The sequence below is a fragment of the Bufo gargarizans genome, chromosome 1 (genome assembly GCF_014858855.1).
Source record: "Bufo gargarizans isolate SCDJY-AF-19 chromosome 1, ASM1485885v1, whole genome shotgun sequence".
In the NCBI taxonomy this organism is placed as follows: Eukaryota; Metazoa; Chordata; class Amphibia; order Anura; family Bufonidae; genus Bufo; species Bufo gargarizans.
In genome coordinates, this window is record NC_058080.1 from 724,745,860 (window position 1) to 724,758,688 (window position 12,829).

General features: G+C 45.3%; 1 protein-coding gene across 1 annotated transcript in view; it reads right to left on the reverse strand.

The window, feature by feature from the left end:
• Positions 1-12,829, reverse strand: part of ATP8A2 (ATPase phospholipid transporting 8A2) — a 197,383-nt gene that overhangs the window by 81,808 nt on the left and 102,746 nt on the right. Inside the window, exon 19 of the mRNA XM_044283455.1 lies at positions 2,702-2,771. Coding sequence (XP_044139390.1) covers positions 2,702-2,771 — 70 coding nt within the window. The remainder of the gene's footprint in view (positions 1-2,701; positions 2,772-12,829) is intronic.

Below are 12,829 nucleotides of genomic sequence, written 5' to 3' on the forward strand. Positions count from 1 at the left end.
CAGTATAGCACCCTATAGTATACAGCAACCCACAGTATGCAGTATAGCACCCTATAGTATACAGCACCACACAGTATGCAGTATAGCACCCTATAGTATATAGCAACCCACAGTATAGCACCCTATAGTATACAGCACCACACAGTATGCAGTATAGCACCCCACACTATACAGTACCCCACAGTATATAGTAGAGCAGTATAGCAGCCCACAGTATACAGCACCTCACAGTATACAACACCTCACAGTATACAGCCCCCCAAACAATACACAATACAGCCCCCACACTATACAGTACAGCAGTATAGCACCCCACACTATACCGCACCCTCAGTATACATTATACAGACCCCCACAGTATACAGTACAGCAGTATAGCCCCCCCCCACTATACAGCCCCCCCACTATACAGGCCCCCACACTATACAGCCCCCCCCCACAGTATACAGGCCCCCACACAGTATACAGCCCACCACACAGTATACAGCCCCCCACAGTATACAGCCCCCCACAGTATACAGCCCCCCACACAGTATACAGCCCCCACACAGTATACAGTCCCACACAGTATACAGTCCCACACAGTATACAGTCCCACACAGTATACAGCACCCCACTATACAGTAGTTTACAGTATATTACCATAACAGCCCCTGAGTGTCACCTTTTTCTGATGTAATCTTCACACAAAAAAGCTCCCCAGTTAACTTCTGCAACACTCCTGATAGGACCTGTGATGACCTCATAGCCATGTGACCAGTAATATTGCTAGGTTACTGGTCACATGGTGATGATGTCATTAAGGTCCTAGATCACAGCTCTCACAGACACAGTACGTTGGCTGGAGTGCCGGCAGGCATGGCAGCACCCCCTGTGTAGCTGACAGCCTTACACCCGGGGCAGTGGCTAGCAGGGCCTAAGAGGCAGCTGCCTTGGGCCCCCCAGGAGCAACTGGGCCCGGGGCAGCTGCCCCTTTTGCCCCTTGGTAAAGACGGCCCTGTATAGGTGCAGGTCCCTTTTCCAGAATGTTGCCCCTGAACTCAACAGAGAGCAGCTGTGCCTGTGCTGCCACCCTCTGATCACCCCTAGGGGAGTTCTGAAATGAGCCAAGTGCCTCGCTCAGCTATCCGAGTCCCACATCAGTGAATGGAGCGTTGGCCTCGCTTGTGCTGTGTGCTCTCCATTCACCGCTATGAGACTTCGAAAAACATCTGAGCATGTTTACTTAGCTAATTCCTGAACTCCCATAGCGATGAATGGAGAACATGCTCTTCTTCACTTCAGGAGCACCGTTTGGAGATGGGACCAGGTCCTAGAGGGGGACCCAAACTTATCTGACACTGATGGCATATCCTAGCATGATGCCATCAAAGTCCCAGATAGGCCAACCACTTTAAGCTTAACCTTTCAATGTAAAGGGAGGAAAAACAAAAAAAAGGAGATGGCAGCAGTTTTAGTCTCACAAGGGAAAAAATATATAAAAATACACATGGTGGTAATAATTCCACTGGATCAATGAAACTTCCTTATTCCTCTTCAATTAAAAACTTTCCTATAAATGAATAATTGTAAGATAATTATAACCCATAATACCACTAGGATATTTCAAAAAATATTACTTATTCCCTAGTTGACAGATTGGTTTCGGAGCTTCGTGTCCACATGACTACACTTCCTATTCAAGCATTGTGTTGGCATAGGGTCTTATAACAACCAATCAGATTCCAACTTTCCTTCTTTGGCACAGAAAAGAAAATTTAAATAAAAACTGAATTTGATGTTACAGAGCCCAGAGGTCCTATGATAAAACTAAGATGTCTAATTGCAGGAACAGAAAATGCTGTAATAGGTAGTGATGAGCAGATCCGTCTGACAAATGCCTTGCAATACCGGATCCGTCTCTCCGGTGTCATCCGTAAAAACAGATCCGGTATTATTATAATTTTTAGCATTTTTAAAGGTCTGCGCATGGTTCCATTTTGCCAGAACATTTAATGCCAGATCCAGCATTTGGCAAGTGTTCAGTATTTTTGGCCAGAGATAAAACTGCAGCATGCCGCGGTATTTTCTCCGTCCAAAAAACGTAAAAGGGACTGAACTGAAGACATCCTGAAGACATCCTGATGCATCCTGAGCAGATTACTCTCCATTCAGAATGCATGGGGATAAAACTGATCAGTTTGTTTCCGGTATTGAGCCCCTAGGACGGAACTCAGTGGCGGAAAACAAAAATGCTAGTGTGAAAGTACCCTAAAATGACGCCTGTCGTGTGAACATCAGTTGTTGCCTTCCTGATAAAAAAAACTTTGATTCCGTGAGCAAAATGGGGCTTTAGTGCACTGAGGGGCACCTCAGCTGTTCAGTGCTGGCCATGCCCCTATTTTTTCTTGGGAACACTGCAACCAATTTTCACAAGAAAAGTATCATTTGAATCAGCAGGATCAGCCCTATTTGTCAATATATCTGGTTTAACAAGGTTGATCCTGCTGACAGATGAATAGAACTACTTGCTGCCACAGGCACTACTGACATCACCATTGCAGGATACAGAGACCGTCAGGGACTTCACAGGAGCTGCAAGGTATTGGTAAGGTGAGTATTACTGCATTCTAAGTTTTGGCCAGACAGCGCCTCTACCGCACAAATCATTCCGGAAATCTTAATATGAAGGAGCTCCAACTAGTCAACCAGAAATACTCACTGCTCCTTTACAGTAGAGCCTAAGATGTCCTGATGGCGTCCGGACAATCACAGACATTCGTTTTCGGTTGCTGAAAGAAACAAAAAAGATGATTCTGATAAAAAGTCAGACAATTATATTATATACAGTATACTGCTTGCTGTCAGTGAATTGAGATATTTACATTTGGCGACTGTAAACCTGTGCAAACCTAAAAGGTACAGCTACACGGTCAGGTTTCCTGATGCAGTTTTGGAAGAAAAAACCAGGAGTGCATTCCAAAAAGAGGAGACATTGTATCTGTCCTTTATACTTTCTCTCCTTTTCTGAACTCCTGAGTTTAACTTCAAAAACTGCATCAGAAGAAGTGATCATGTGGCCATACCCTATACTTCTCACAGCTAGGGTTTGCTACGATTGTATCCAGTCTGGGCAGAACTCTGTGACCTAAACAGCCTGAAATCCAAGTTGATACATTTTATGTTTACTGATACATTGTAGCAAATCAAACCTACAATTGGCTTGCTGATGTATTTAACCTGTTCCCAACCTGCGCAAAACATGTCGGGTCTTTAACCACTTCAGCCCCCTAGCTTAAACACCCTTAATGACCAGGCCACTTTTTACACTTCTGCACTACACTACTTTCACCGTTTATCGCTCGGTCATGCAACTTACCACCCAAATGAATTTTACCTCCTTTTCTTCTCACTAATAGAGCTTTCATTTGGTGGTATTTCATTGCTGCTGACATTTTTACTTTTTTTGTTATTAATCAAAATTTACCTACATTTTTGCAAAAAAATGAAATTTTTCACTTTCAGTTGTAAAATTTAAAAAAAAACTACATTTCTATATAAATTTTTCTCTAAATTTATTGTTCTACATTTCTTCTTTGATAAAAATGTTTGGGTAAAAAAAAATGGTTTGGGTAAAAGTTATAGCGTTTACAAACTATGGTACAAAAATGTGAATTTCCGCATTTTGAAGCAGCTCTGACTTTCTGAGCACCTGTCATGTTTCCTGAGGTTCTACAATTCCCAGACAGTAGAAAACCCCTACAAATGACCCCATTTCGGAAAGTAGACACCCTAAGGTATTCGCTGATGGGCATAGTGAGTTCATAGAACTTTTTATTTTTTGTCACAAGTTAGCGGAAAATGATGATTTTTTTTTCCTTACAAAGTCTCATATTCCACTAACTTGTGACAAAAAATAAAAACTTCCATGAACTCACTATGCCTATCACGAAATACCTTGGGGTGTCTTCTTTCCAAAATGGGGTCACTTGTGGGGTAGTTATACTGCCCTGGCATTTTAGGGGCCCTAATGCGTGAGAAGTAGTTTGAAATCAAAATGTGTAAAAAATGCCCTGTGAAATCCTAAAGGTGCTCTTTAGAATGTGGGCCCCTTTGCCCACCTAGGCTGCAAAAAAGTGTCACACATGTGGTATCGCCGTACTCAGGATAAATATCTCTGTCAAATGACAACTTTGTATAAAAAAATGGGAAAAGTTGTCTTTTAGAGAGATATTTCTTTCACCCAGCATGGGTATATGTAAAAAGACACCCCAAAACACATTGCCCAACTTCTCCTGAGTACGGCAATACCACATGTGTGACACTTCTTTGCAGTCTAGGTGGGCAAAGGGGCCCACATTCCAAAGAGCACCTTTAGGATTTCACAGGGCATTTTTTACACATTTTGATTTCAAACTACTTCTCACGCATTAGGGCCCCTAAAATGCCAGGGCAATATAACTACCCCACAAGTGACCCCATTTTGGAAAGAAGACACCCCAAGGTATTTCGTGATGGGCACAGTGAGTTAATGAAAGTTTTTATTTTTTGTCACAAGCTAGTGGAATATGAGACTTTGTAAGAAAAAAATAAATAAATAATTTTCCGCTAACTTGTGACAAAAAATAAAATATTCTAGGAACTCGCCATGCCCCTCATGGAATACCTTTGGGTGTCTTCTTTCCAAAATGGGGTCACTTGTGGGGTAGTTATATTGCCCTGGCATTTTAGTGGCCCTAATGCGTGAGAAGTAGTTTGAAATCAAAATGTGTAAAAAATGCCCTGTGAAATCCTAAAGGTGCTCTTTAGAATGTGGGCCCCTTTGCCCACCTAGGCTGCAAAAAAGTGTCACACATGTGGTATCGCCGTACTCAGGAGAAGTTGGGCAATGTGTTTTGGGGTGTCTTTTTACATATACCCATGCTGGGTGAGAGAAATATCTCTCTAAAAGTCAACTTTTTCATACAAAATTGTCATTATAGAGAGATATTTCTCTCACCCAGCATCGGTATATGTAAAAAAGACACCCCTAAACACATTGCCCAACTTCTCCTGAGTACGGCGATACCACATGTGTGACACTTTTCTGCAGCCTAGATGCGCAAAGGGGCCCAAATTCCTTTTAGGAGGGCATTTTTAGACATTTGGATCCCAGACTTCTTCTCACACATTAGGGCCCCTAAAATGCCAGGGCAATATAAATACCCCACATGTGACCCCATTTTGGAAAAAAGGCACCCCAAGGTATTCAATGAGGGGCATGGCGAGTTCATAGAAGATTTTTTTTTTGGGCACAAGTTAGCGGAAATTGATTTTTTTTTGTTTTTTTTCTCACAAAGTCTCCCTTTCCGCTAACTTGGGACAAAAATTTCAATCTTTCATGGACTCAATATGCCCCTCAGCGAATACCTTGGGGTGTCTTCTTTCCGAAATGGGGTCACATGTGGGGTATTTATACTGCCCTGGCATTTTAGGGGCCCTAAAGCGTGAGAAGAAGTCTGGAATATAAATGTCTAAAAATTTTTACGCATTTGGATTCCGTGAGGGGTATGGTGAGTTCATGTGAGATTTTATTTTTTGTCACAAGTTAGTGGAATATGAGACTTTGTAAGAAAAAAGAAAAACAAAAAAAACAAACACAATTTCCGCTAACTTATGCCCAAAAAATTTCTGAATGGAGCCTTACAGGGGGGTGATCAATGACAGGGGGGTGATCAGGGAGTCTATATGGGGTGATCACCCCCCTGGAAGGCTCCATTCAGATGTCCGTATGTGTTTTGCAAATCTGCCGGATCCGCAAAACACATACGGACGTCTGAATAGAGCCTTACAGGGGGGTGATCAATGACAGGGGGGGGTGATCACCCCATATAGACTCCCTGATCACCCCCCTGTCATTGATCACCCCCCTGTAAGGCTCCATTCAGACGTCCGTATGTGTTTTGCGGATCCACTCTATGGATCCGTGGATCTGTAAAACACATACGGACGTCTGAATGGAGCCTTACAGGGGGTGATCAATGACAGGGGGGTGATCAATGACAGGGGGGTGATCAGGGAGTCTATATGGGGTGATCACCACCCTGTCATTGATCACCCCCCTGTAAGGCACTATTCAGACGCCCGTATGTGTTTTGCGGATCCGATCCATGGATTTGTGGATCCGTAAAACACATACGGACGTCTGAATGGAGCCTTACAGGGGGGTGATCAATGACAGGGGGGTGATAAATGACAGGGGGGTGATCAGGGAGTCTATATGGGGTGATCACCACCCTGTCATTGATCACCCCCTTGTAAGGCTCTATTCAGACGTGTGCGCGCGTTCACAGGAAATCTCGCGTCTCGCGAGGTGATGCGCCGATGCATGACTGTGCCTGAGTGAGCCGCCTCCGGAACGCGATCCTGCGTTAGGCGGTCCAGAGGCGGTTAAAGATGGTGCCCGTGAAAAAAAGTGCAGCAGGCACCATAGCCACCAGGTTTCTGTTATTTCACACAGCAGACACCCAAAGCTAATATTTGCAATTGGCGTTATCGCCGATCGCAGACATTTAACTCCTCAAATGCAGTGGCTAATTGTAACCACAGCAACTGCTGTGGCCTTCCCCAGGATCACTGCACTCCCTGGGCCTGAAGAGTTCCCCCACGTGGCGATCGGGGAAATGTTCATTCCTTGTAATACCCTTGGTCCCACTGAAGGGTCCGAGACTACCACAGCAGTAGTTTCTATGGAGGCCTGCAGCTGCGCAACTCCCATAGGCTGCAATGGTAATTTATTACAGTCTATGCGACAAGTGACCCAACAATTGCTTGTTTTATGTGTAAAAAAATGTTTTTAAAATATTAATAAATCTAAAAATTCTAATCACTCCCTTTCCCCATAATAAAAATAAACAAAAAAATAAACATAACATGCACCACCGTGTCCAAAAGCATCCAAACTATTAAAATATAAATGTATTTATCTCGTACAGTTAACGCCACAATGGAAAAAAATCTAAATGGAAATTTTTTCGTTGCTTCACCTCAAAAGACATATTTAACAAAAAGTTATCTAAAAGGCATGCACACTCCAAAATGGTATCACTGAAAACTACAGATCACCCTACAAAAAATAAATACTCATACCGCTTTACAAACATAAATATAAAAAAAATGATGGTGAATATATCGTAAAGCAAAGCAAAAATAATTTTTTTCCCAAAGTTTTTATTTATTAAAGCACAAGAAAAACTTGTCCATAAAACTATGGAGGAATAACATTTTTCCTACGTATTTCACTCAATTTGGAATTTTTTCCAGCTTCCCACTTCATTGTATGAAATATTAAATGGTGCCTTAGAAGTGCAATTTGTCCCTCAAAAAACAGAATGGAAAAATAAAAAAAAGCATGGCTCTGCGAAGGGAGGAGTAAAAAATGAAAAAATGCAAAAACAGAAAATCCCAGAGTCTTGAAGGGGTTAAAAGGGGTTTCCCTAGTTACACATATTGATGACCAATCCTCAGCATAGGTCATTCATATCTGATCGGTGGGGGTTCAACACCCAGCACTCCCATTGATCAGTTGTTTCAGGCAGCTGTGGCACAGCGCATGAAGCGGAAGGCTCCGTATACTGAATGGGAGATGAGCTGCAGTACCCCAGCATGGCCACTTCACAGTGTATGGAGCAGTCTGCCTCCAGCCCCATACGCCACTACCGCACCGCCAATTAGGCTCAGGCAGCGCGGCCCTAGAGATATGTGGGAGGGGGGGCGGGCGGCGGCAGGGAAGTGAGAGATGAGCGCTTCCATTGTGGAAGCGCTCATTTCTCTATATTTAGCTGTATTGCGTCCTCAAAACAGCGATACAGCTGAAGGCCGCAGCGAGGCACAGGAGCGTTGTCTCCCTGCCCCGCTCCTTCTGATAGGCTTCAGGTCTCTTACTGTCCGGCTCAGGCAGCGCAATGAAAATGTGGCTTTTATAGTGTATTGGATACACTGTATTCTCATGCACCCCTTCCACCACAAAAAAGGGTATATTGTTCAATCTTTCTTTTCTCATCCTCCTCCATCATATCAGCATGCTTATTAGGCCTCTTTCACACGGGCGTTGTGGGAAAATGTGCGGGTGCATTACGGGAACACCCGTGATTTTTCTGCGCGAGTGCAAAATATTAGTCCACTTGTTCGCGTAGCCGGCATCTCCTTCTGTCTCTTTTGCTGAACAGGACCTGGGTTGAGCATTAATTAAATGAACAGGACCTGTGATGACGTCACTCCGGTCATCACATGGTCCGTCACATGATCTTTTACCATGGTGATGGATTATGTGATGGAACATGTGATGATAGGAGTGACGTCATCACAGGTCCTGTTCATGTAATTAATGCTCACCCCAGGTCCTGTTCAGCAAAGGAGACAGAAGGAGATGCCGGCTATGCGAACAAGTGGACTAAGGTGAGTTAAATTATTATTTTTTTAACCCCTCCAGCGCTATTGTACTATGCATTCTGTATTCAGAATGCTATTATTTTCCCTTATAACCATGTTATAAGGGAAAATAATAATGATCAGGTCTCCATCCCGATCGTCTCCTAGCAACCGTGCGTGAAAATCGCACCGCATCCGCACTTGCTTGCGGATGCTTGCGATTTTCACGCAACCCTATTCATTTCTATGGGGCCTGCGTTACGTGAAAAACGCAGAATATAGAGCATGCTGCGATTTTCACGCAACGCATAAGTGATGCGTGAAAATCACTGCTCATGTGAACAGCCCCATAGAAATGAATGGGTCGGTATTCAGTGCGGGTGCAATGCGTTCAACTCATCAACTCGCCCGTGTGAAAGGGGCCTTAGGCTGCCCTCGCTCCTAATGTTTTAGAGGGTCAGCTCAGCAGCAGGCCCTCAACCTTAATTTTTTCGATGGTCAGCTCAGCAGCAGGCCCTCAACCATAATTTTTTGATGGTCAGCTCAGCAGCAGGCCCTCAACCATAATTTTCTCTATGGTCAGCTCAGCAGCATGCCCTCGAACAATAATATTTTGATGGTCAGCTCAGCAGCAGGCCCTCAACCATAATTTTTTCCATGGTCAGATCAGCAGCAGGCCCTCAACCATAATTTTTTCGATGGTCAGATCAGCAGCAGGCACTCGCCCCTAATGTTTTAGAGAGTCAGCTCAGCAGCAGACCCTCAACCATAATTTTTTCGATAGTCAGCTCAGCAGCAGGCCCTGGGCCATAATTTTTTCCATGGTCAGATCAGCAGCAGGCCCTCAACCATAATTTTTTCCATGGTCAGATCAGCAGCAGGCCCTGGCCCATAATTTTTTCCATGGTTAGATCAGCAGCAGGCCCTTTCCCCTAATGTTTTAGAGAGTCAGCTCACCAGCAGACCCTCGCCCCTAATGTTTTAGAGGGTCACCAGGAGGCCCTTGCTCCTAATGTTTTTGAGGGTCACCAGCAGGCCAGCAATCATAATTTTTCAAGGGTGTGTTTGATGCCCTCCTTTATGTTTAATAAAGGTTGTATCGGAGTGCCTCTTCCTTGTAATTTTTGGCAGCACTTGCACTTTATATACAAGTAAATATACAGGAAAGAATGTTTTCTAACAATGTTTCCTCTAAAAATCAATTTTATCTTAGTTTTTTGGCGTATTATTAGCAGTCTGTAAAATTGGCGTACTACTCGGACAACATCGTTCCCAGCAGCGACCTGGGAGTCCAAGATGATCAGACATCCTCCCCATGCTGTTTCCGAACCATTTCAGTGGTGTTTCTATAAATTTCTGACCATTTTATGTGAACCAGACACCCTCCTCTCTTCAGAGCGGGGGTGCCTGGTTCAATGCTTGGGTTCTCCCATTGACTTCTATTGTGCTCGGGTGCTGGGTAGAGCATCCAAACATCCGGATGTGTTCTACTCGAGCACACGAGCACTTTGGTGCTCGATCAACACTAGTCACAGCCCTATAAATATCCTCAGCCATCTTGTATTCAGCCATTTTCCAGTGTAATTAGTGCCGGGAGAAACATCAGCAGGAGCTAAGGACAGTGGTAGAAAAGACTTTAAAACTTTTATTTTGCTGTATAGAAGTTCAGGGAAAGGATAGGGAGGAATCATTCCACAGTATTGAAGCAGAACAGGGTTCAGTAGGGGAGGTTACAGCCTGGGTAATAGGAACAATCCTATTACACCTTGCTGCACTGACTGCGGATCCAAATTTATACAGCTCTGAAATTCCAGCAAACCGTTCTTGTTATTGGGGCGCAAGTGCTGTTTGATACAGCCATTAACAGGGTTTATTAAAAGGAAATATTTATACGTCTTATTTGCCCTTGTGCGGTGCAGTTATATGTTCTAAAGCATTTTTTGACTTGTATTAGTGGGGAAAAAAAGGGCTTATTAGCCATTGTGTGGTAAAGTGAGAAAATTACAGCCCTTTTTGGCGTTTATTAGTGGCAAAAAAATATATATTTGCCGTTCAGTGGTGCAGTTATATGTTCTAAAGCCTTTTTGCTGTGTATTAGTGGCAAACAATATATATTATTTGCCGTTCAGCGGTGCATTTATATGTTCTAAAGTCTTTTATGGCATGTATAGGTGGAAAAAAAATAAGGGCTTATTTGCCGTTCAGCGGTGCAGTTATATGTTCTAAAGCTCTTTTTGGCGAGTATTAGTGGCACAAAAAAAAAGTATTAGCTGTTGTGTGGTGAAGTGAGAAAATTTTTAATTTTGAGTTTTAATCTCCTTTTTATTTATTTATTTAAACAGTATGTCAGACAGAGAAGTGCCAGGCCCTGCACAGGGGCGTGGCAGAGGCCTAAATATTTCTGGCCGCAGCAGAGTAAGGGGGTGTGGCAGCGGGAGTCGCAACGAGAGGCCTGAGCTCCCGGTGTCATCTAGCGGTCATGTCCAGCCAAGAGTCGGTGGGTTCATCAGACACAGCCCTTAGTTGGCATGGCCCGGGAGCAGGCCCTGTGCTCTCACCTGTCCTCAACCTGCCTCTGTCCTTTTCTGTTCCCTCAGCCAGAAAAGTATTATATGCTGTGGGGTCAGCCCCACTATACAGCGAGGAAGAGCTACTAGAGGACAGTCAGCAGCTACTGGGCAGCCAAGATGAGGAGACATCCACCGCTTCCTCCAGTAGGCGGGCAAGTAGTGATGAGGAGAGTGGCGTGGGAGCTGGTGTTGTGAGCGGTCAGGCTCCTGACCCAGAGACTGTTGAGGAGGACATCAGTGATGTGCAGACAGTACTCGATGATTATGATGTAGCTGATCACATTTGGGAGCCGGGTGAAGTAGGGGCTTCATCATCATCGAGAGAAGACAGTGGCAGTTTGCCCGTGAGGTAGCAGTGGAGCTAGCAAGTCGCTAGCGTGGCCAGGAGTCAGCAGGGTGGCAGCAGTGGGAGGTCGGGAGCCAAACATGCCCGGATAATACCACCTGCTTCGCAGGAGCCTACCTGCCTGGAAAGTAGTGGTGCAGGGGTTCACGGAAGCAGGGGCTGTAGCAGTCAGTCAGTGCGGAGAGTTGGGGGTAAAAATCACCTACTAGGCAGTGTGGCAGTTTTTTGTTAAACCGCTGGAGGTGAACTTAGCCATTTGTAGAATCTGTCGGCAGAAGGTAAAGCGTGGCCAGGGTGCCAATGTTGGCACTACGGCCCTGCGTCAACATATGCAGCGTCACCATAAAGTGTCCTGGGAGAACTGTGGCTCCGATGTGGTGGTCCAGCCTGTCGCAGCATCACCCAGTGGCACCCACCCGATTTCAATCAGTCAAGGATCCACCATCTCAGCCGAAGGGAGCTGTCTGTCCTTCCCATCATCTGCTGGTCCTGATGCTCCTCCTACTACTCCTCGTCAGTCATTCCGTCAGCAATCGACCACCGAAGCGATTGCCAAGAGACAACAGTATGTGTGCACTCATCTTACAGCGCAAAAGCTGAATGTACTCCTGGCCAAGTTGCTGGTGCTGCAGTCCCTCCCTTTCCAAGTGGTGGACTGTGCACCTTTTTAGAGAACTGATGGCTTGTGCTTTGTCGAGGAGGAGAGTCCCAAGCTGTCATTTATTTGCCAAAAAGGCAGTACCAGCCCTGCACACACATGTAGACAGGGGCGTACACAGAAATCATTGGGCCCCATAGCAAGAATTTAAATTGGGCCCCCATGCCCGTTCCTAGTCCCTCCTACTATGCGCCCTGGCTCCTCTCACTGCCCTCCCTGACTTCTCCCCTGCCCCACCTCATGCAGAAGTATTTTGTTCTACAAAATGGCAGTACTCATGCCGGATCCCAACAGACCCATTAGGGTACTTTCACACTTGCAGCAGGACGGATCCGACAGGCTGTTCACCATGTCGGATCCATCCTGTGCCTATTTTGCCGTGCCGCCGGACCGCCGCTCCGTCCCCATTGACTATATGGTGCACGGCGAAAGTCGCCGGACTAAAAAGTCAGACATGCAGTACCTTTTAGTCCGGCGGCTTTCGCCGTGCACCGCCATGCTGCGCCAGAGCTCCACCCCCGTTATAGTCAATGGGTACGGAGCGGCGGTCGCGCGAAATAGCCGCAGGACGGATACGACATGGTGAACAGCCTGTCGGATCCGTCCTGCCGCAAGTGTGAAAGTACCCTTATAGAGAATGGGATCTGATAGGTCCCGGCGGTGTTCAGCATATATTGACAAGAATCTGGGGCGTTACATGATGTAATACCACCCAACTTTCCTGCTGTCCAGCATGGCACATGCACAGAGACATGAGAAAAGTTTGAGGAAGTGAGTGCCCCCCTTCCCATATCCTCTGTGTCATGCAGGACAGCTGGGAGACACTGACATTACTCACTATCCTGCATGACACATGTGCAGAGACAG